We start from the raw sequence: 24,669 nt of genomic DNA on the forward strand, positions 1-24,669 counted from the left end.
TGCCACCTAGCGGGATAAAGAGTTACTGCCACCTAGCGGGATGAAGAGTTACTGCCACCTAGCGGGATGAAGAGTTACTGCCACCTAGCGGGATGAAGAGTTACTGCCACCTAGCGGGATAAAGAGTTACTGCCACCTAGCGGACGAGATGGAGACAGAGCTCAGTAGTAGTGGAAAACAGACCATAATATCAATCGTGGTGGCTGGTCATCCTTTAATTACTAGACCAGACAACGTGGAGCAGTCACGTGACACTGGACACCACGTGACCCTGGCTCGGGACAGATGTCCCGAGGACAGGACAGCGTGAAGCGGACGGAGTGCACCGCCGTGGACCCTCCGGGTCAGCAGGGGGCGGTGAAGAGCTCAGTCTGACCTCCGGCCTCACGAACGAGCCGCGGTCCGCCGTCAGGACCGTCAGCGGGGACATGTCCTCGTCCTCCCCCCCTGGACAGCATGCTGATCACGGTGTGCTACGTCTACCTGTGGGTGCGCTTCCACAGGTGCTACTCGTCCCTGATCCGGAGCGGCCTGTCCCGGCTGCAGAGCAGCAGCTTCAGCTTCCGGCTCTGCTCCGGGCCGGGCCCCGGCGGAGCGGCACCGCCGGCCGGGGCCCGGCGCTCCAGCGCTGTCCCCCCTGAGGACGTGGTCTTCCTCCAGCTGGGGGACAAGGCCGTCTGCATCACACAGCCGCAGGTAGGACGGCTTGAGTCGCACCGCCATGTTTACGGTGGGGGGGCTGCTGGGGGTGTTAGCATTAGCATTAGCATTAGCAGCAGAGAGGTGTGTGTGTGTGTGTGTGTGTGTGTGTGTGTGTGTGTGTGTGTGTGTGAATTGATAACACCGCCCCCCCGCCTGCTGTCCCTGCTGTAGAATCCAGTGCCCCCCTGCTAAAAGGGGGGTCCACGTGTGTCACAGGGTTTAATGACGTCATTGAAGTGTCGGAGGAATAAAGCAAACAGGTGTGTTTGCTGTGACACCTGGGGGTGTTAACATTACCATGGTCTGACTGTCTGTCTGTCTGTCTGTCTGTCTGTCTGTCTGACTGTCTGTCTGTCTGTCTGACTGTCTGTCTGTCTGTCTGTCTGTCTGTCTCTCTGTCTCTCTGACTGTCTCTCTGTCTGTCTGTCTGTCTGACTGTCTGTCTGTCTGTCTGTCTGTCTGTCTGTCTGTCTGTCTGACTGTCTGACTGTCTGTCTGTCTCTCTGTCTGTCTGTCTGTCTGTCTGTCTCTCTGACTGTCTCTCTGACTGTCTGTCTGACTGTCTGACTGTCTGTCTGTCTGTCTGACTGTCTGACTGTCTGTCTGTCTGTCTGTCTGACTGTCTGTCTGTCTGTCTGTCTGTCTGTCTGTCTGTCTGTCTGACTGTCTGTCTGTCTGTCTGTCTGTCTGTCTGTCTGTCTGTCTGTCTGCAGGCGTTTGATGACCTCAGCCAGTGGACGGCGCTGCTGGGCCCCTGTGGGGTCTGGGGTCCACAGCGAGAGAAGATCTCCTTCATCATAGAAGCTGCAGGACAGCCAGAGGACAGCCGTTGTCCTCACGCCTCCAGACAGGAAGTAGGTGTTGGACGGTCGCTGTGAGGGGACGGCCATGAGGAGTCATGTGATTATATCTCCTCAGGTGTCAGAGATGCGTATCTAAAACGGTGTAAAAGTGAACATTTGACCTTGACCTAGTTTTTCAAGGTTAAGATTGTAATCTGGTTTCCATCCCCCTCCCTCCCTGAATATAACGCCTCATCTTTCTATCTTATCTGGTTCCCGAGAAAAGTGCAAAAAAAAGTACAGAAGTTGACATTTGACCTTGACCCAGTTTCTCAAGGTCGTCGTCTCATTTTCGTCCCTTAGCGGCCTCAGGAACGTGCTTTGTGCTCCGTCTTCCTGAAGGTATGTGGGGTGCTGACGTGCTAACGGTGTGTCCAGGTGCTGAAGTGGACCGACTGCTGCCTGCCCGTGGCCCGGGGGCCCCGGGGGCCCGGGCTGCCCTTCAGGGCGGTGGCTCAGGCTACTGTGGATGACTTCAGTCAGCTGGGGGTGGCCTTTATGGAGGGTCGCCTCCAATTGGACAATGGACTGATGCCTTCAGAGATCGTCCGTAGGTGTCCGTCTGTCCCTGTTCAGTGGGGGCTCTGATGCAACGCGTCATGATTCTGTCTCTGTTCCCACAGCGGTCCTCCTGCGGGGGTCCACCCTCAGTGACTTCCTGCAGCAGCATCAGCAGACGTCCGTGTTGGGTCGTTGCTCTCAGATGGAGGAGCCCCCACCCTGTCGCCTGGGGGCCGAGCGCCATCAGGGCCGTAAAGGCAGCCTCTTCCTCAGCCCAGACGTGCAGAGGAGGCTGGAGGACCGCCGGGGGTCCGAGCCCCTCTGCACCCCTTCCTCGCTAGGACCCGTGTCTGACCCAGAGGACCATCTGGTGGGGACTGCTCACCAGGGGGAGGGCCACGGACACCCCCTCCACCTGTCAAGCTGCAATGAATGTCTAGAACTGGAGAACAGCACCATCCTGTCTGTGAAGTACGCCTCGGTGGAGAACATTCCAGACCTCCCTGATGATGGCGCTGGGGGGCTGGAGGCTGGGGGGGGGCCTCTGGATGACATCGATCGTGACGCTCAAAGCGACGGACTAGCCTGGCAGAGCAAACCCCCCAATGTGCTGGTGTTCACCGGGGGGAGGCAGGAGCGCTTCAGGACCGTGTGTCAGCTCCTGTCAGAGTGCCTCGACATGGAGAACTATTTAATCTACCCCCTCCTGCCCCAACAGGTGCTGACTGACCCCTGGCTGGACAACACCAGGCTCCTGGTGCTGGCAGAGGAGGAACCCCTCACCCCCCAGATCCAGACCTGCTTCCTCACCTACCTGAGCCGGGGCGGCCGGGTTCTGGGGCTGTCCTCCAGCCTGTGCCCCGCAGGCCTCTGCCTGGAGGCCAGGGGGGGCAGACGGGGGCAGGTCAGCAGGCTCCTCTTCACCAGGGAGGACAGCACCGAGGTGGAGCTCAGCCTGCTGGCCAGTGGGAGGGTCTACATCAGGGATTCACCTGGGGGAGGAGAGGTGGAGCTGTGGGGGGAGCTGAAAGGGGGCGCCCCACACCAGAGAGACATGGTCATCGTCAGGCTGACCCATGAAGGGGACGGCGGGGAGGCCGTCCTCTGTCAGGTAAAGACACCCCCCGATTGGATGGATTTAAAAACCAGAACAACAGTCAGAGATTCTGCAGGACTCAGGTGTTCGTGACCATGTGACAGTCCAGGTCCGTAGAGACCCAGATGGTCGCTGGGGGGGTTCATGTGTTTGTGGCCTGTTGGGTGTGATTGAGTCACACCTGAGGTTTAAAGGCTGTCAGGGTTTACTAGATAAAACCTGTTCTCCACACTGACGTGGAGCAGAAACCGATCAGAAGCAGTGATGAATCTATTCCTGAACGTTTGATTTGCAAAATATTTCTGGTGTGAAATTCAAACTGATTTGAACGTTTTCTCATCCTGTCATTGGTGACAGGGTGACCACATGTAACGTATTCATACATGACAAAAATAGAAAAGCAAGAAGATGAAGGGACTAGTTTCCAGCTTCTCAACCAGTATCTTCTTCTTCTGCTGACTGAACTCTATCCCAGGTGTGTTTTCACGACGTGTTCTCCTCTGCAGGTCCATCTGGAAACGGGTCCTGACTCGCAGAATTTACCTCCTGAAGCTTTTGATGAGCTGAAGGTCAGCAATGCCCTCCGTTATGAGGTGTTAGCAGAGATCCTCACGTCGCTCGGTCTCAGCTGTGAGTCCAACGCCAGTCCAGATCCAAGCACAGTCCACCTGCTGGCCACCTCCCAGGTGAGAGCCGCGCCGTTCTCAGAGTGTCGTAGAAGAAATGCTACGTTTCCTGACTTCATTTATTAGATGGAGAGAGATGGTCATGAAATGTGTTCATGGAGCGGGACGGTTGAACTGGGATTGTAGTCGTGCAGAACAACCACTAGGGAGCGTCAGAGAGCCAGGCTGTGAGTCCGCCTACAGGACCGCTCCGGTTCAGTCGGACCTTCAGTCAGTGAAGTGGGGGCTCCCACAACAGAAACATTGATATTAGTAGAATCAGTTGTGGTATAGGAGTTGCTTTTTTTCCACACTGTTCAATTTTTGGATTATTGTGTGACCTTTGACCCTGTTGCCCGAGGCACTTCGTCCCAACTAGCCGTCGGCTGATGAAAATTAGGGCTCCAGAATTGCTTCCAGATGGTGGTGGGTTGACCAGCTGCTGCCTGTCGGCCCTGGTGGACAGCTCCACCATCACCTGACCCAACGCTTTGCATTGTGGGTTTCTGTACATGTAATGTTCCTCACACACACGGTGTGTGTCTGTGCCCACACAGGAGGCCAGGTCCAGCTGCCTGAGGTGGTTGTCCTCACGTGGAGACCACAACGGCCTCCTGAGACTGTCCAGGACGTCCCTCCAGATGGTGTCCTGTTCTGGGCTGGGGGAGAGTCCTGTGGTGCCTGGGGGCTGTCTGACCCTGTGGACCAGCTGTCCGCTGTCCCAGAGCTGGACGCACTTCAGCATGGAGACCTACACAGAGAACCTGAGCAGCAGCCTGCTGGGACACGCCCTGCTGTATGCTGAGGTGGTGACGTCCACCATGGACCTGCTGGAGGGGTGAGTCACCTTCACCTGAGGCTGCTGTTTCCACCTGGTCAGGTCGTCAGTGTGGGTCTGGACTGGTTCTCCACTGACCTGCCTGTTAAATTAGATCAAAGTAACACATGGAGGCTCCACTCTGAGGCGTACGCCAGCACTTCATGCTCAAAGAGATACAGCAGTGCCTGACGTAGGTCCGTTCTCACTGAATGTTGGTCCTGGTGGTTTTTGTCCATGAGGACTCCTTCTCTTCATTGGGTGTGTGCATCTTTTATGTCAGGTGACGTAGCTCCTGCAAACCCCTCATGAAGTCCTGTGTGAGGCTTCTACCTGTGATGTCAGAGCCTCAAAGATTTCAGGCTCTGATGTCTCCGTCCTGACTCTGGTCCTGTCGAGCCTCTGGGTGACATGAGCGCTCGCAGCATATCGTTCTGGCAAAAATGACACAAATTTTTAGCGTGATGTTGTTTATGTGGAGCTAAAGAAATGAGGGGGTGTGAGGGTTCAAGAGGTGAACACGACTGGTGTTCACCAGGAGCTTTATACCTGTTCCACTAACCATACCTGTTCGTTTTCAGCATTCTTCAAAGCGTCAAACAATTCCAGACGAATTCAAAAGCATGTCAGGTTTCACAACCGTTACACAATAAAACACACACACTTTAGATGAACGCTCATGTTTGTTTGGCAAAGTTTTTTAGGCTGGATGCCCTTCCTGCTTATCCGGGCTTGGGACCAGCCTGCAGTTGACAGTGGCTGCTGCCCCATAATGAATTTAAATTTATTATAATACATTTATATTGAATTTATTATAATAAATTTAAGTTATAATAAATTTAAATTTCCCAATTTGGGATAAATAAAGCGTATCTATGTAAAACTAATATATGAAAATACAAATTATAAAAGTTCAAGTGTGTGTGTGTGTGTGTGTGTGTGTGTGTGTGTGTGTGTGCGCAGGCTGGAACTAATTTAATGCCTCAGTGACCTCACTAGAGCACAGCTAAGTTGCAGCTAATAGACGTCTTTGTCTGCAGCCACACGTGAGCAGAAGTGTCTGCTGAGCAGGTCCATCAGGCAGCAGGTGGGAGCCATTAAAACTGTCATAAAGTTTGACAAATGGACGCTGGAGCGCCGCGGCGCTGATTGGAACAGACAGTGTTGTCATTAAGGTGAGACAGAAATGAAAGCGGGGTGAACGGCTCTGCCCCAGAACCAGAACCTGTTGCTGCAGTTTGATTTCGCTGCTAATGCTGGAGGTTCCAGACGTCCCGGTGGAGCAGCCTTGATTAATGTTATTATTAAGGAATGTTTGTTTTATTCCTGACGCGTTCAGTGAGGGGGTGTTTTCAGGGAAAGCCACTTCAGATCTGAGGAAGGTCACAATCACAACGGGTTTTACTCTGTGGCATCACAGGCACTGCTAGGACAACAGGGTGTGTGTGTGTGTGTGTGTGTGTGTGTGTGTGTGTGTGTGTGTGTGTAGGCGTTTAGGTCATATTGTACATTTGTCCTCGTCTGTATCTACTTTCTAATGTGAAAATTGTTGTCCACCACTTTTGTCCAGATTCCGTTCTTCTGCTCGTCTGTGCCTTCGGAGAACTTTTCTCTCTGATTCTTGAAACAGGATTCTTGCACATTGGAAAACAACGAGGTCCTTGAAAGCTTTCAATCTGGTTTTCGTCAATATCTCTGCAGCAGACAGACCATAATTTGTGTCTTATTAATGCTGATACTGGCATGTGTTCAGTTTTTGTGCTGCTGGACTTTAGTTCAGCTTCTAACACCAATGATCACTATTGGAAGCAGACTGAGGTACGGGGGGGGGGGGTTGTAAAAAGCTATTAAAATCTTTGTGAGTATCTCATGTTAAAACACCTGCAGCTTATAGACGCAGCCTATAGATGCAGTTGTTGTTGTTTTTCATTTTTTTTATTTATAAATGACAGTTTTCAGATAACTTAGTATTTAGTAAACTTTAAATCTCATTTAAAAATGGGGGGAGAGGGGGTTAATATCTGTGTGCAGAATCACTGATCAGTATTCCGGTTCTGTTAAATCTCCCCTGGATGTTTAATTGACGTTCCTGATTTTCCTGATGTGTGTGATAAATGTAGTTTTCCTTCCTGACCGTGTGTGAGTGTGAGCAGCCGTTTCTGGGGGTGCAGTTGGGGCTGGTCACCAGTGTGAAGGTGTTTATTTGTTAAAGGTTAGGATAAGAGTGTGTAAGGTTTTTCTAACACCACTTGGCCGCTCTAGAGAACATAATGATTCTTTTCCTGCTCTGCTGAACCTGATCCCTGCGCCTGAAGCAACACCTACTTGTGGACTGACTCTAAGAGCTTCAGGCTCAGACGTCTGAACCCAAGGGCCCACTTTCTACTTTCTCATTCTTTTCACTCTGTATTTTCACTTAAATGGATGACGGAAGAGAAATATCAATGCTGTGAAAGTTAGTTTTTTCCCTCAGCTTGTGGGAATATAAATTTTATTTTGCGTGCCGTCTGTGTATCAAAGTGTTTTTGACAGTCTTGCATTATTTTCTTTACTAATATTCTAAAATCCCCACTTTTATGACTGAGAGTCTCAAACAAAATGCTGCACAGTGACTCCAGTGTAACACCTTCACACTCTGTTCATTTAAATAGAAAAACAAGTTGAACAGGGACCACACCATTCCAGTCGCTGGGCAAATGCTCTGGAAATCGCTGCTTGTTTTGACAAGCAATCCAATATCCAAACTGACACTGTATGAAATTAGAGCCTGTTTCCTGTGGAGAACACAAAGGACACACACATGGGGCTACTGCAGGGAAACAGATTCTTCATAAACTGTGGCAACGAGCTTGACCATAAAAATCAAATTGGCTCAATTGACCCTCCATGGTCCACCTGCAATTATAAAAGATTGTAAGCAGATGCCTAAACGTCCCGTTCCTTATTGTGGGGAACATGTGGTGCCGTGTTGGACTTGAACTTCTTCTGTACAGTTGAAGTCATGCTATGCGTCCAGACCCTGAGGCGGTGGAGTCACATGCGTGTCCAAAGCGTTTGTCTGAGGAAAGGCTGCTAGAGACACGGCGCCGGTCAATTCATCGCTCCACATTTTCACAAACGCTGCAAAGTCACTGGTGTTATTGATCCTCACCACATTCAGTGTTATCTATTAAGGATAACTCGTCAAGGAATAGTTTTACACTAAACTACATGGTTTAAATGATGTGACTTCTTTAACTTGTTTGTATCATCAGAGTTTGAACCAACACTAATGTTATTAATCTGGACAATATGGCATTTTAATTACAAAGCGTAAAATAAAATATACAAAACCATATACAGTATGAGTAAATTATATAAAAAAAGAAGTAATAGAGAGGAACTGGCCGTACTCTTAACATCCATTACACACGATGTGTGCATGTATACACTGAGTACAGACGCCTCCCATCACTAAATACAGACGCCAAAAACATACAGTAAATGTGGTCTTTTTTTGCTTTTTCTGTGTGTTTTATTTTCCTTTTCCTTTCTAGAAACTATATTCAGACGGAGCATCAGTCGACCCCCTGCTGTGGGTCATTTTTGGCGTCTTAGACATTAACAGAACCACATTGAGAGAGTTTTGCTTTGTCCTGAATGAACAGAGGCTGGATGATAAGGTGTGAACACAGACCAGTAGAGGACTGTCGTCCAGAACTTCTGCAGAAACCAAACCACAAAGAGCAGCCGTTGCTTCCTCAGCATCCCAGTGAGCGCCCCCCTCCCTCATCACTTTCACCAAATGACGGCTTCAGCTTTCCCTCTGAAAAAGGGATTATTTCAATTAATCACTTTTACAGATTAGTTTGTCCTCTGCTATTGATCATCCCTTTGATTTTGCTGAATGATCAATGCAAACACGCTTCTGCATGGCAAATCCTGTTTCAAAAATGAGCATCGACGGCAGAAATAATCTTTTAATCTGAGATAGTTTAATCTAGGCAAGTATGGGAGGGGGGGTGGTAAATGGCTTTCAGAAAAATTGTACTTCAGCTGACCACAACAGATCCACCATTGAAGTACTTAAGTATGTATATGATGGGGAATGTAATGTTAGATGAGTTTCATGGTTAAAGTTGATCTGTACTAAATTAGCAGCTTTGTAACTCACCTATATTTCTATGAGGAATAATTCTTTTATAAATGCTTAAAAGGTGATTCAAGAAGAAATAATAGATCTGATTCCTGGGTGGCAGAAAGATGTTAAAGAGAGCAGAGACTCCACTCTTGTTTTGGTGTCTGATCTTCACCTTTATTCTCTAGTTTACCCCATCGGCAGTATTTTCTCTTGGCCTGATGTGTGTCGGGGTGACCCGGCTTACCCACCCCCCAAAACAAACAGCACAGAGCAGGGACTTAGCAGCCCTACTCTTCTTCAGGAGGACAATGCGTCCCCTTTCTGTCTGCTGAACATGCTGCTCAGTGAGTTTTTGTTCTGTCTGTGAGACTGGTCACCAGTGGTCTGAGGACAGACGCTGGGTCCAGTGGTCTGAGGACAGACGCTGGGTCCAGTGGTGTGAGGACAGACGCTGGGTCCAGTGGTGTGAGGACAGACGCTGGGTCCAGTGGTCTGAGGACAGACGCTGGGTCCAGTGGTCTGAGGACAGACGCTGGGTCCAGTGGTCTGAGGACAGACGCTGGGTCCAGTGGTCTGAGGACAGACGCTGGGTCCAGTGGTCTGAGGACAGACGCTGGGTCCAGTGGTCTGAGGACAGACGCTGGGTCCAGTGGTCTGAGGACAGACGCTGGGTCCAGTGGTCTGAGGACAGACGCTGGGTCCAGTGGTCTGAGGACAGACGCTGGGTCCAGTGGTCTGAGGACAGACGCTGGGTCCAGTGGTCTGAGGACAGACGCTGGGTCCAGTGGTCTGAGGACAGACGCTGGGTCCAGTGGTCTGAGGACAGACGCTGGGTCCAGTGGTCTGAGGACAGACGCTGGGTCCAGTGGTCTGAGGACAGACGCTGGGTCCAGTGGTCTGAGGACAGACGCTGGGTCCAGTGGTCTGAGGACAGACGCTGGGTCCAGTGGTCTGAGGACAGACGCTGGGTCCAGTGGTCAGAGGACAGACGCTGGGTCCAGTGGTCTGAGGACAGACGCTGGGTCCAGTGGTCAGAGGACAGACGCTGGGTCCAGTGGTCCGAGGACAGACGCTGGGTCCAGTGGTCTGAGGACAGACGCTGGGTCTAGTAGTGACACAAAGACACTACTGGGGGGGTCCTCATTCTCTCATTGAAGTTTCACAGGTAGAACCTCACAGGTAGAAGTCACTATGGACCCAACCACTGGTGCTCGTTCACACGACACGCTGACCAGGTCAGAGTTCACAAAGTGACCTCGAAGCGGAGCTGCTGGGTGGGGGGGGGTGAATGAGTTGATCAGGGAAATCATTTTTCAGAGGGTGATCTCATGATGGTGTGTTGCTCCAAAAAAGAGTGTGTGTTTGTCTGGATCACACCTCCGTGGTCCGGAGTCGACACTGGTCCCGGCTGTACGCTGTGGCTGATGGTGAGCTGTAGACGTTGCTCTTGACCCCCCAGCCAGTGGGGGTTCTCACACCCTCCCTGGCACCCCTGGAGCATCTCCCCTTCAGTCTCTGCTCCACCTTCCTCCCATCAGGTCCAGTTCCTTAGTGTATCTTCAGTCACCAGGTGCTGATTGGATCAGGCTATCCACGTCTTTTAAAGGTGGTTTCTTCCTCCCCGGCAGTGCTGAGGTGCCCTTGAGCATGACATTGAACCTCCTAAGTACTCGGGCAGCTAGCCCCTGACATTTGGCCATACATTAATGCATGTGTTTAGATCCTGTTAGTGAACAATTGAATTCCCCCAGAAGGACTAATAAAGGATGCCTCGTTGATTCTTGAAGCTGCAGCCATCGATTCCATTAGTTAACAAATCATCCACACAGCTGCTGATATCTCTGACCACAACAGCATTGTGGGAAATAAAAATAACATGAAAAAGGAGCAGCGAGATGATTGGACAGTGTGATCCATTGTCAACACCAGTTAATAGTTATGTTCAGTTTTGTGTTCATTGTTTTGTCTTTTCCGCAGCACCTCCATTAAGCAGTGGAAACACTTTTTTTATATCTGGAGATGAGATCTGATCCATCTCTGTCCTAAACGCTGTTTGATTCATTCACCTCTGGAGTTCAGTCCCTCTGACACTGGGGGGGATCTTAACCCCATGAAGATCATATGTAACCCATGTGTCACAACATATTTCAATCATTGTCCAATTGGCCACATTATCATGAAATTGTAACCAAAACAATGAAAGTGTCTCTTAAAGTGGATAATTCCTGCTCTTAGGTTTCAGCTGCTTCATAAAGAAATGAGAAAAGACCAACAACACAACAGAAAACACCTCAAAATAATGCACACATTACATCATCCTGGTTCCTGTCACGTATGACAGGCTGATATTCTGCCTCATGATGACTCCTGTCTGACTGAAGGATGATGGGTTTCTGACAGGAAGCTTCAGGTTTTCTGGTCATTTTTTGATTCATTGATTATCACGTGTTCATAGTTACCGCTTCAGGTGGGTGAACACCCTCCTGAGGTCAGGAACTGCTTTCCCATGTCTCCAGCTGTACACGTGTGGTCGACCTTTAGGGGTGTTGAACACCTTGTTTTGATTAAATGTCCACTCCACAGGTGACCTTTAGGCAGAAGCATCAGTGACTTATTATTTTCCAAGAGCTGGACTTTAAACATGATTAGTGTCACGTGTCACTGAACAGGTTGTGTGAATTGTGTTTGTGCCGTTCTTGTTGTAACTGTTTCTACTGGTTACAAAGCCGTGATCAGGAGGCATTTCCAGTTGTGTTAAACTTCTTATAAAGTTCCTCTTTGCCTTTATTGTTTAAACTCAACTGCTTGATTTTTTAAAAAAGATTCAACACCATGACACCTTTAATGTACTTCTTTGAAAAAGTTTTCACTGCAGTTTGACACGATAGAAATAAATGTCACATGGTAGGCTCTATCTTACCTACTCATATTATTTTCCTGTCTAATGCTTTTACACTCTTCAACACTCTATTAGTAGGCCGGTAGCATCAACTTTCCCAGCGTTGAGGCTCTGGATGAAGTTATCTATCCTTTAATGAAAAGTTCTTGCAGCGCTTGTCTGCTAATCTCTAGCTGGCCAGAATGAGACTCCCTCATTGGACTTAATCTGATTACCACTGGCTGATTTAGCATCACAATAGCAGATAGGCTCTGCTCTCTTTCTTTGGACACTCCACCATCTTTGTTCAGGGGCCAATAAGGGCCAGTCGTCTTGGATCACTGGATCAGCTTTAATTGCATTTTTGAGATGAGAGAATGGGCAAACATTCTATCGTCCCATCCCCCCACCACCTCATAAATCGGCAGTAATACATGAGGAACGGTGGCGTACTGGTTAGCACTGTTTCCTCACAGCGAGAAGGTCGTGGGTTCAAATCCCAGCATTTCCAACATGGCCTTTCTGTGAAGAGTTTGCGTGTTCTCTCCATGTCTGAATGGGTTTTTATCCGTGTTGTCCACATTCCCCCCATCATCAGTAACTTGTGAACTCATCTTCAATGAATGGCCTATGTTAAAACTGTTTTCATACACAGTATAAGGCCCACTGTCGGTTTTTTAGAAAATCAAAGGCTTTTATTTGTGTCTTATAGTGCTGAAAATGCTGAATGTATGGTGTCTCTGCACCAACAGCTCCCCCTCAGTTGGTCTCTTTGGCCGTGACATTACTATTATTTTGTTGTGTGTTGGTAGTGACCGACAAAATATCATGTGATCAATGATTCTGTGTGGCCTCCTTTTATGAACTGTAAACGTGACGGTTGTATGAAGCACTTCTTCATGTCTCCACATTTCAAATGGTGACAGTCATCAGTTAGAAGAGAACCTGGAATGAGTTCAATACCGACTTAAGGATGTAGAGTATTGATGCTCCTACAGACGCGTTCCTCCCTGTTGGTCCTGTTCTGTATGGATCAATGGAACATGTGATGTGTAAACGGTACTGGATAACTGCCCCGGGTATCTGTCTCGTCTGCAGGCTGACACCACACGTACCAAAGGATGTGGGTTTAATCGCAGTAGCGTCTCGACAGATCCAGGGTAGAGGTGAGTGTTCTCCTGTGGACACACGTTCACCTGGACGGTCCTCACACACACTTATTTTAACTTATGTTCCCTTGAGTCTACTACCACTTGGCACCTTCTTGTGTATTTGCTGTTTGCCCCAGGTCGGGGCAGGAATGCATGGCTCAGTCCTGTGGGCTGTGCCATGTTCACCCTGAGCATCCAGGTGGAGGTGAGCTCCAGGCTGGGACAGAGGATCCCCTTCCTGCAGCACCTGGCAGCTCTGGCTGTGGTGGAGGCTGTCCGCACACTGCCTGGATACCAGGTACCAACACACACCTGGGTACCAGGTACCAACACACACCTGGGTACCAGGTACCAACACACACCTGGGTACCAGGTACCAACACACCTGGGTACCAGGTACCAACACACACCTGGGTACCAGGTACCAACACACACCTGGGTACCAGGTACCAACACACACCTGGGTACCAGGTACCAACACACACCTGGGTACCAGGTACCAACACACACCTGGGTACCAGGTATCAACACACACACACACACACAGTTCTACTAGGAGTGTGGACCACATCCTGTCAGGGACAAATGTATTTGTAAGTCGCTCCATGCAGAGCTTTGGTACCAGAGAGGGTCTTGGTGAGTGACGACAGATGTGAAGAAAAGGAGAAATAGAAGGAACCCTTTCAGAAGCTTTTGTCTGAACACAGGTTGTCTTTGAATCCACAAATTCTACTCTTGAAAATAGTAGAATTTATGGATCCAATGACACTGGTCCAGGGTCATGGAAGGTGGAAGGAGTTTGCTTCACAGCACATGGCAGAGGTGCACGTATGTAATGCTGAATGATATGTACAGTACATGTATGTTACCTGGTAGAAAACCATTGAACATGTTTTTCAAGGAGAGTCACGTTGAATTCAACAGGAAAATGTCAAAGTACATTCAGCATCTGTTCAGGTATCACGACTCAGCAGGAACTGAACTCTCCTGCAGTCCCTACCTGACACCCAGTGAAACGTCAAATAAATTACAATAAGTTTAAAGCCTAGTTAGTTTAGAACCTAGTTAGTTTAAAGCCTAGTTAGTTTAAAGCCTAGTTAGTTTAAAACCTAGTTAAACAATAATAATTTAAGAATTAAATGTTTAACATAAACAGTGTAAACATAAATAATAAATGATAACATAATTGACATAAATACACTGTTTATGTTAAATAATAATTCAAAGTTAGTTGCAAACCTAGTTAGTTCAGAACCTAGTTAGTTTAGAACCTAGTTAGTTTAGAACCTAGTTAGTTTTAGAACCTAGTTAGTTTTAGAACCTAGTTAGTTCTAGAACCTAGTTAGTTCAGAACCTAGTTAGTTTAGAACCTAGTTAGTTCAGAACCTAGTTAGTTTTAGAACCTAGTTAGTTCAGAACCTAGTTAGTTCCAAACCTAGTTAGTTCAGAACCTAGTTAGTTTAGAACCTAGTTAGTTCAGAACCTAGTTAGTTCCTAACCTAGTTAGTTTAGAACCTAGTTAGTTTAGAACGTAGTTAGTTTTAGAACCTAGTTAGTTCAGAACCTAGTTAGTTTTAGAAGCTAGTTAGTTTAGAAATGTAGTTAGTTTAGAACCTAGTTAGTTTTAGAACCTAGTTAGTTTAGAACCTAGTTAGTTTTAGAACCTAGTTAGTTCCGAACCTAGTTAGTTTTAGAACCTAGTTAGTTTAGAATCTAGTTAGTTTAGAACCTAGTTAGTTTTAGAACCTAGTTAGTTCAGAACCTAGTTAGTTAGGGAGAACACTCCCACAGATCCCATAGTTTGGTATTTTATTGGGGCTCCATCTAAACCGGTGTGTTCCTCTGATCGTATCAATAACCTGTTCATTAAAGACTAGAGAGCGACTTATTGCTGCAGAAGCATTAGCATGCTAATGTTCTAACACACTTCCCTGTGTGTCAGGACATCGACCTGAGGGTGAAGTGGCCCAATGACATCTACTACAGCAACCTGATGAAGCTGGGGGGCGTCCTGGTGACCTCCACTGTGATAGGACCAACATTTCACCTGCTCGTAGGTAACAGCCCCCGCTCACCTGAACTAGTGATGGACACTGGTTACCAGTCTGCTTCATGGTCTGGTCCTCATTATTTATCTGATTTACTTTTAACATACATGTAGTGTTCTCGTTAATTCTAGTTTTTAGCACCTTACGTCAGTTTGTTGGCTCCAACACGTGACGTTGTCCCATGAACACGTGTTCTCCCCAGGCTGTGGCTTCAACGTGACCAACAGTAACCCCACCCTGTGCATCAACGACCTGATCCAGCAGCATAACGCCCACCACGGCTGCAGCCTGCTGCCCCTCAGCTGCCCCCAGCTCATCGCCCGCACCGTCAGCCACCTGGAGGCCTTCATCAGCAGCTTCCAGAAGGGGGGGCCGGACAGCGTGCTGCCCACGTACTACAAGAGATGGCTGCACAGGTGAGCAGACCTCCCCACCACACACACATATGAACATGTCCTTACAAGGGGGAATGGAGTGTACTAATGTAGTGTGTTTCTAATGTAACGCTTTGCAATACTAGTTAAGGGGGGGACAACACAGCTAGTCTGTGTTAAAGGCTATACAGATAACCACTGACAGCTCATTGGTAAGCCCTGTCCACTGCTGCTTAACATCCCATAATGTCTCAAACCAGAACGGTAACCGTGACTTTGTGCTCTGACCCCAGTGGGACTCGGGTTCGTCTCTGGAGTGAGGATGGGCTGGAAGCCGAGGTGGTGGGTTTGGACTACAACGGCTTCCTGGAGGTCTACAGCAAGGAGCAGGGCGTGGTGTCCCTAGAGCCTGATGGGAACTCCTTCGACATGCTGAAGAACCTGGTGGTCATGAAGCAGCGTTAGGACCAGTCTCTGCTGGAGAACCTGGTGGTCATGAAGCAGCGTCAGGACCAGTCTCTGCTGGAGAACCTGGTGGTCATGAAGCAGCGTCAGGACCAGTCTCTGCTGGAGAACCTGGTGGTCATGAAGCAGCGTCAGGACCAGTCTCTCCTGGAGAGACAGCGTCTGGTCTGGTCTAGAGAGGAAAAGACACTGAACAACAGGAGACGGACCATCAGAACACTTAAACACTAAGATACTGCTGACAGGAGGAGGTCTAGCAGATCCAAAGCCACTACAGAACCAGAAGACAGGTTTCTGAGAGTCAACACCTCCCATGATGGACTCAAGGACAACAGCTTCACAGCGGGTTAAGGGTGTTTGTAGGTGAAGAGCTGCTTTCTCATTGGATAATCCCCCCTAGAGACTCAGCATCCTGTTTGACGTCATGACAGAACCGTTTCAAAGAACACGTCAACATAAAATACGTTACCTAGAATGAATTGTCAGGCTTCATAACTCATTGTCATATATGTAAATACACATGTAATATAGAAAGAATACTGTATCAGAGCAAATTTAAGAGCCTGTTGAATTAAACTCTAGTTGTCAGTAGATGTCTCCCTGGTGTGTCAGTCCACTGTTCAACTCAGCCGGGAGTCGATTCTGTAAAGTCACCACTCAGACTTAAACCTGTACCGTACGAGTCGCCACCCCTCTGAAGTCTGGTTCTACCCAGCCGACACACGGCCGTCGTGCTGCTCACGCTTTAGCGTTGTACATTCCATATTTAATTTTTATTGGTAATTCCATCTTAGTTCAGTTTTACCAACAGCAGAAAATAGTTGTTCCCCCCAGCGATTCCCTGACCCTGACCCCCCAGGAGGTGAACACTCCATGTCAGCCATGGAGCTCAGGATCAGGAGCATCTCTGCTTCAAATTCATGAAGTTGGTGTCTTCTTCATGACTGATGGGAAAGTAAAGGCTGCAGGAGCGTCAGTGTGGTTTTTGTAGCAGTGATGTGTGAGGAACATCAGTCCGTTGTGTCCAGTCCCAACACACCTCCAGTCAGGAGGTCTGGAGCCGAGATCCTGACGGGTCCTCCACAGGTTCTCAGGTCACCACTGCTCTGTCATGAAGAACATCACCAGAAACATCTCTCTCTGCATTCCTGACATGATCAAAACAAATAATTTAATCCTTTACATGTCTTTAATGTGGATTTTGTATTTTTGTTCTATTTACAGACCTGCACTCTGCTGCAGCTGTTGGCCAGAACAAGGGTTTTTGTCCACGTTAAAGGTTCTCATGCATTGACAGATTCATTACCTCACATATTTCCTGCTACTTGTTTAAGAATAGAAATAAAAACAATACGTTTATGCTACACAATTTGCATAAATTTGTTTCTGGAATAAGAAATGATGCAGTTCAACAGACACAGTGGACTCGGCCCTTATTGAGGTCATTTTATTGGTTTTGGCAAATTGAATAATGCTGACATTGTGATAAAGCTGGACGGAGCTACACAGTATGATTATATTTACAGTGAGGTTTTATTTTCATCTATCACTGAACTGAATTTAGTAAATGAGTGTTAATCTTTATGGATCATTACGATTATATAACCATTCAGTTTGAGAAATCTCATTATATATCAAGGAGATTTTCAACTTTATAATATTCACTTTATTCTCTTTAACTACAAAAATTGATAATTATATTAGGCGTTATTCATATGTGGTGTTTGATTGGTGGCTCAGCTACAGACCCGTCAGCAGACCTGAACCTTCATGTTAATGATGCTTGAAGGTGGGGGTGAACCACCAATCATTTGCGTTCTGACCCTCACTTTGGGCTCAGACTACGCGCTGGTCTGCAGCCTGAGCGTTGGCTCCATCCTAGGTTCCTGTGGGTTCTGAGGTCCTCAGCTCGGGGTCACCTGTCATTAGTGATGATGACGGACATCCCAGCGTACAGGGGGATCTCTCTGTGGTTCTCCACTAATGAGTTGGAGCCGGGGCTCTGATTGGTGGAGCTGGAAGGAGGTGTCTCCTTACGGTGGCTGTCGATGAGATGGTTCAGTCTGTTCAGGGTGTGGGCCCTCAGCACCTTCTGAAGGTTCAGGGACGCGTCCACACCGCTCCCTGTCCCCCTCAGCGCCCTCATATGGCCCCCAGCAGACCCCGGCTGCAGGTCCAGGGTGTCTTCATGCTCCTGATGACCTTCAGCAGACTGAGGAACCTCTATCATACACACCCTCCTGGTCTGCTGGTCCACACTGTGCAGCAGGACGCCCTGGTCCCCTTTACCCAGGACCAGCCCACTGAGGAAGGGGCAGGCCAGGACCGCCAGGTCCCCCTGAGGTGCCCCAAGACTGTTAGCATGATGCCCCACCACAGGGCTGAAGGGCTTTTCCTCCCTGGTGGGGTGAAGATCAGGGTGGAGACTCTCAGACTGTCTGTGGGTAACGGGGGGGTGTTGGTGGGGGTCTCCCTTCAGATCGCTGGTAGAGTTAGGGTCCATGGTCTCAGAGCAGAGCTGGTGGGTCTCATCCTGGAGGGGGTCTGGAGAGGAGAGCATCAGTTAGACGTCTGAGACTCTGCCATCAGGTGGAGGAGGACCATCAGAACCCAGGATATGGACCCAACATGTGTGTGTGATTCAGGTGATAGACGGTACCTCTGTGTGTGATTCAGGTGGTAGACGGTACCTGTGTGTGTGATTCAGGTGATAGACGGTACCTGTGTGTGTGATTCAGGTGATAGACGGTACCTGTGTGTGTGATTCAGGTGGTAGACGGTACCTGTGTGTGTGATTCAGGTGATAGACGGTACCTGTGTGTGTGATTCAGGTGGTAGACGGTACCTGTGTGTGTGATTCAGGTGATAGACGGTACCTGTGTGTGTGATTCAGGTGATAGACGGTACCTGTGTGTGTGATTCAGGTGGTAGACGGTACCTGTGTGTGTGATTCAGGTGGTAGACGGTACCTCTGTGTTTGTTGGGCAGTGGGGGGCTCCTGATGTTCCACCCAACATGACCTCTGCTGTGCAAGGAGTCCATGACCTGAGCCTGGTGGGGGGCCGGGCCCCCGGAGACCCGGTCTGCTTCAGGGCTCAAGGGGGAGGGGCCCCTCAAAGGGGAGGTCTTCTCCCTGCAGGGGCCAACCGGGTGCAGGGGTCTCTCCCTGCACAACCCCGTGTGTAGAGGGCAGCTGGAGGGGTCCGGCTACACACACACACACACACACACACACACACACACACACACACATACACACACACACACACACATACACACACAAACACAAACACAAACACACACACACACACAAACACACACACACACACACGCACACACACACACACACAAACACAAACACACACACAAACGCAAACACACACACACCAGAACACACACACACACACACACACAAACACACACACAAACACACACACACACACACAAACAGTGTTATAATACAATAGACAACCACAGAAGTATTGGACAGAAGTTGAAGTGACTATTAAAGGACACACACACACACACACACACACACACCCACACACACACACACACACACACACACACACACACACACACACACACACACACACACACACACACACACACACACACACACACACAGACTCCCACCTCAGGATAGGGACTTCCTCTACGTTTGGTTTTCGTCTTGACGTCTTTTGCTCTGAGGTGTGTGTAGTGTGTGTAGTGTGTGTGGTGTGTGTGGTGTGTGTGATGTGTGTGGTGTGTGTGGTGTGTGTGGTGTGTGTGGTGTGTGTGGTGTGTGCGGTGTGTGTGGTGGTCCTGAGGACGAGTCAGGCCAGGCTTCAGGACTGGATTCTGGTCTTCAGATAACTGCAGCTCTTTGCACTCAATGTCACTGTGAACACACACATGAACACACACATGAACACACACATGAACACACACATGAACACACACATGAACACACACATGAACACACACACATGAACACACACATGAACACACACATGAACACACACATGAACACACACATGAACACACACATGAACACACACATGAACACACACATGAACACACATATGAACACACACAAATGAACACACACATGAACACACACATGAACACACACATGAACACACAAATGAACACACACATGAACACACACATGAACACACACATGAACACACACATGAACACACACACATGAACACACACACATGAACACACACATGAACACACACATGAACACACACATGAACACACACATGAACACACACATGAACACACACATGAACACACACATGAACACACACTTGAACACACACACATGAACACACACTTGAACACACATGAACACACACTTGAACACACACATGAACGCTGAGTATCTCTGTTGGTAATGCTGGAGGTCACCAGCAGGGGGCGCTGTCTCACCTGAGGACATAGTTGACGCTGACGATGCAGTGCGGTCTGGAGGAGCGGCTGTTGTGAACGATGGTGGCGTAGCTCTGCACCCACACCCAGCCCCCGTGTTTGGACAGCAGGCGGTAGTACTTAGTGGTGATCTGCCCCTTCACCAGTACTGTGTGAACACAAAGGGGGGGCATTGGCAGTCTGAACTGCTGTTTTTATGCAACATGCTTTAGTTTCTGAACACGTATGTTCTATTGTGCTGTGACACAGTGGACTCACACAGATGGTGAGCGTAGCGGAGATGGAACACGTCACAGGCGTGGACCAGGTGGTACAGAGTCTTCTCAATCAGGTCCTGAGGCTCAAACCCAGTCAGCTCAGACACCCTGTTCCAGAGTCCAGAGGGTCAGGGGGGGTCGATAGGGGTCGTTAAGGGTCGATAGGGGTCGTTAGGGGTCGATAGGGGTCATGTGGCTCAGTTTAAACTAAATACTTACTGGTACATATCCTCCATCCTTGGCACACGTTATCTATCATGTGAAATGTTTTTCAAGCTTCTGGTCGTGACAGTTTCACCCAGAGGTGATCTGGGTTCAGGTCTATCTCTGACTCAAACATGTCCTACCTGGTGTCCAGGAAGATCAGTTTGAGGTCCAGGCTGGCCCTGAACATGAACATGTTGCTGTAGAGCTTGATCTCAGTCATGCCGTTGGGGGGCAGGGAGTGACCCACCGCCACCAGACCGACGGTCTGATAGCAGGACTCGTACAGAGACAGGTCCATCACGTACTGACGCACCTTCAGGTACCCGCTGCAGTGGATCACCTGGAGAACAGGTGAAGGAACGTCAGTGAACATTTATTCATCTTCCTAAGTCTATTCAGACGCTGGGGGTTGGTAGCAAACACACAACTTCCACATAAATAACATTAAAACAACACATTAAAATATCCTCTGAATCGATGAAGATCTTTTTTCCTTGTTGAGGATCTTCAAGTCTTAAGTAATCCAGGGTTTAGTTTAGTAATCCAGGGTTTAGTTTAGTAATGCAGCGTTTAGTTTAGTAATCCAGGGTTTAGTTTAGTAATCCAGGGTTTAGTTTAGTAATCCAGGGTTTAGTTTAGTAATCCAGGGTTTAGTTTAGTAATGCAGCGTTTAGTTTAGTAATCCAGGGTTTAGTTTAGTAATCCAGGGTTTATTGTCTGATACTTTAGTTGTGTGTTATTGAGCTGCTGGACACCAGCTCTAGGTGGTCCTAGATGTAGAACACTAATGACAGTTCTAAGTGTCCAGTGGTGCCACACTCACCTTATACCCCCCACAGGTAAGTCCTGCATTTCTTTTAGCGAGAACACACTTCATCCTCAGGAAGAAGGAGCGTTCCATTTCGTGTTCTGTGGAACAAACACCAAACAGATGTCACCAGGAGACGTCTGCAGTACCAGACTAACACGTGACTAATGTCAGGATGTTCACGTGGGGTGGAGGTCTTCATGTTACACGTTTTACCCAACAGTAGGTCTGTCTAATCTGAGGGATGAGAACTTTGCCGCAGTCTGACCCGGGTGGCGTTTGGGGGCGAACGGGGTTTCGATCTACTGCTCCTGCAGCCTACGTGATCAACTGGACCAAATACTGAACCCAGTTTGCTCCCAGTGGCCGTTCAACTGGGGTGTGAATGACTGTGTGAAGGTTTGTGTGTGGAGCACAAGAAGAATCTGTCCTTCAGAAGCTCCTGCCTGATAAGCCCAAAGTAGCCTGACTGTTGTCATGACGACACTTCATCTAAATCCAGTCAAACAGATCCTCAGAGGTCCTGGCTGTATATGCAGACAGTCAGTGGTAAAGATTCTCCTTTATGGGCAGTGTGTGTTCTATATCTGGTGGTATAGATGAATTCATCGGTTGGGGGGGGGGGCTGCTACTGAGCCCCGCTGCTCAGAGTTTCCCTCAGAGCAGCTCATCTTTTTAAACAAATGAAAAAAGTTCATTTTAATAAGTATGAACTGAACTGTGATCTACTTGATCAGAAACGTGAACCTGGATGAGTCTGAACTGCTCTAGTGAACGCTTTACCTCAGTGTTCAGTCAGGGCTTAGTAAAGGGTTAATAAGGGCTTAACAAAGGCTTGATAAGGGGTTAATAAAGGCTTGATAAGGGGTTAATAAAGGCTTAATAAGGGGTTAATAAAGGCTTGATAAGGGGTTAATAAAGGCTTGATAAGGGGTTGATAAAGGCTTGATAAGGGGTTAATGAGGGGTTAATAAGGACAACATTACAGGAAGAGATGACACATTATTCACCAGAGTGTGTGTCCAGTGTGTGTCTAGTGTGTGTCCAGTGTGTGTCTAGTGTGTGTCTAGTGTGTGTCCAGTGTGTGTCCAGTGTGTGTCCAGTGTGTGTCCAGTGTGTGTCCAGTGTGTGTCTAGTGTGTGTCCAGTGTGTGTCTAGTGTGTGTCCAGTGTGTGTCCAGTGTGTGTCTAGTGTGTGTCTAGTGTGTGTCTAGTGTGTGTCCAGTGTGTGTCCAGTGTGTGTCCAGTGTGTGTCTAGTGTGTGTCCAGTGTGTGTCTAGTGTGTGTCCAGTGTGTGTCCAGTGTGTGTCTAGTGTGTGTCTAGTGTGTGTCCAGTGTGTGTCTAGTGTGTGTCTAGTGTGTGTCCAGTGTGTGTCCAGTGTGTGTCTAGTGTGTGTCCAGTGTGTGTCTAGTGTGTGTCTAGTGTGTGTCCAGTGTGTGTCCAGTGTGTGTCTAGTGTGTGTCCAGTGTGTGTCCAGTGTGTGTCCAGTGTGTGTCTAGTGTGTGTCCAGTGTGTGTCCAGTGTGTGTCTAGTGTGTGTCCAGTGTGTGTCCAGTGTGTGTCTAGTGTGTGTCCAGTGTGTGTCCAGTGAGTGTCCAGTGTGTGTCCAGTGTGTGTCTAGTGTCTAATGTAATGTCAATGTTATCACAGTAAATTACAGCAGTGTGTCCTACAGGACCATCACTGCGCACAGACGGGGGGGTCGGGTACCTGCAGAGAACTGGTGGTAGGGGGGCCGACACAGACCCAGCACTGCCGTCATCTCCTCATGGTCTGATGGGTGGATGTACTCAAATATACTGTTCCCTGTTAGCTCCACCTGCAACACACACACACACACACACACACACACACACACACACACACACACACACGGTTACACAGTCCTCTAGTTCCTAAAGCACCCCCCCCCACCTCGAGCCTCCAGCTGGTCTTACCTGAGACAGGCCAAGGTGGACGGAGGCAGTCTCAGAGATGTACATGATTTTACCGTCAGAAGCAACGACGAACACGAATCCGTCTAAAGTCTGGAGAGACAGAACCAAACGATTAACGCAGAGGAAATGTAGAAAATAAGATTAAAGGTGATCAATAATGATCCACACTTTAGAAAGGTCAAAAAAATACCAAAATGACACTAAAATATTTTTTAATTGCTAGATTAAGAGTCCAAAATTAATAAGTTCAAAATTCTAAATAAAATAAAAACTCTTCAAACGAGGCTTTAAACACTAAAAAGACAAAAACACAAAAACACAGCAAAATAAAATAAAATGTATAAATAACAATAGAACAAAAGGTTCACATACAGAAGTGTAACACCTTCATGTGACAAAATCATTTTACACTGTAATTTGGATGCAACAGGAATATTACCAAAAAAAAACGAAAATCAAATCTATAGACCATTTTATTTTGTCAGGAAAATGTTTATTTTTATCTAGGATTTATAAAAAATCATGAAAAAATACGATTGAGTTCTGTTCTTTTTTGGGGGGTTTTGTTTGTTTTTAGCCCAGATAAAGTCAGCCCTGTCATCCAACTAGTTTCATGTTTTACAAATGCTTATTAGGCTGTTATTTCAAATTCATTGCGATTACAAATAATTTATTCATTGGACAGAAATAAGTGATTAATTTAATTTAATTTTCAATTTAATTTTATACACTGGAATGAGCACACCCTAGTGTTAGTAAGTCACACACATGCACATATACTGTATGTTGTGTACAGGCCACACACACACACACACACACACACACACACACACACACACACACACACACACACACGGTGTACTGACCTGTAGGAGGTGGGAGCCCAGATCCTTGGCCAAGCTCTCCAGAGGACTGAACCTGGTGGATGGACTCCATCCATCACTCAGACCTGCAGAGAAAGAGACCGTCCACTAGTGATGACATCATCAATGCTCGACTGATCAAGTGTAAATGGCATCATGAGAAGGTTTGAAATTTGTATTTGCTAAATGAAAATATCTTTTTGATGTGCATCACATGCCCCCCTGCTTGTGTAATGTGTGTGTGTGTGGGGGGGGGGGGTACATTCACTAGAATCCAGTCATTAATCAAGTTTAAAGACCACACCTGATGTTAGTGATGCTGCTCATTTATCAGTGAAGGTCCACCACTGGGGGGGGGGCACTCTGAGGGCCCCAAAGGAACGCATGCTACCACCTCCAGCTAACTGCTAACGCTCACTTCAGTCAACTGGAGCCAATTACGAACAAACCCTGACCCCTAACTCTAAACCTGATCTTAACCTTAATCCTAATCCCAACCCCAACCCGATTCCCTAAC

The 24,669-nt window shown here is 48.0% G+C and overlaps 2 protein-coding genes across 3 annotated transcripts in view; one reads left to right on the plus strand and one right to left on the minus strand.

Annotated features, from left to right (window-relative positions):
- The first annotated feature begins 32 nt into the window (after positions 1–32).
- On the plus strand, positions 33–16,797 carry hlcs (holocarboxylase synthetase (biotin-(proprionyl-CoA-carboxylase (ATP-hydrolysing)) ligase)). 2 transcript variants are annotated; one of them, XM_068330779.1, is made up of 11 exons: positions 58–696; positions 1,416–1,556; positions 1,923–2,094; positions 2,168–3,156; positions 3,648–3,827; positions 4,364–4,644; positions 12,720–12,787; positions 12,910–13,070; positions 14,715–14,829; positions 15,023–15,236; positions 15,488–16,797. In XM_068330779.1, the coding sequence occupies exons 1-11, from the start codon at positions 457–459 to the stop codon at positions 15,657–15,659; spliced, it is 2,733 nt and encodes a 910-aa protein (XP_068186880.1). In that variant the 5' UTR covers positions 58–456; the 3' UTR covers positions 15,660–16,797. The 2 variants fall into 2 exon arrangements, with proteins under 2 accessions (XP_068186882.1, XP_068186880.1); XM_068330781.1 differs by lacking the exon at positions 15,488–16,797 and having other exon boundaries at positions 33–696; positions 14,715–14,825; positions 15,023–15,187.
- A 777-nt stretch (positions 16,798–17,574) lies between these two features.
- The window catches only part of sim2 (SIM bHLH transcription factor 2), a 9,736-nt gene continuing 2,641 nt past the window's right edge, over positions 17,575–24,669 (minus strand). Inside the window, exons 2-12 of the mRNA XM_068330458.1 lie at positions 24,156–24,238; positions 23,290–23,379; positions 23,063–23,171; positions 21,369–21,454; positions 20,686–20,885; positions 20,340–20,446; positions 20,082–20,229; positions 19,454–19,542; positions 19,282–19,369; positions 18,629–18,792; positions 17,575–18,203 (exon numbers count right to left, since the gene is read on the minus strand). Coding sequence (XP_068186559.1) covers positions 17,575–18,203; positions 18,629–18,792; positions 19,282–19,369; positions 19,454–19,542; positions 20,082–20,229; positions 20,340–20,446; positions 20,686–20,885; positions 21,369–21,454; positions 23,063–23,171; positions 23,290–23,379; positions 24,156–24,238 — 1,793 coding nt within the window. The remainder of the gene's footprint in view (positions 18,204–18,628; positions 18,793–19,281; positions 19,370–19,453; positions 19,543–20,081; positions 20,230–20,339; positions 20,447–20,685; positions 20,886–21,368; positions 21,455–23,062; positions 23,172–23,289; positions 23,380–24,155; positions 24,239–24,669) is intronic.

The sequence above is a fragment of the Antennarius striatus genome, chromosome 13, assembly GCF_040054535.1.
Source record: "Antennarius striatus isolate MH-2024 chromosome 13, ASM4005453v1, whole genome shotgun sequence".
NCBI classification, from domain to species: domain Eukaryota; kingdom Metazoa; phylum Chordata; class Actinopteri; order Lophiiformes; family Antennariidae; genus Antennarius; species Antennarius striatus.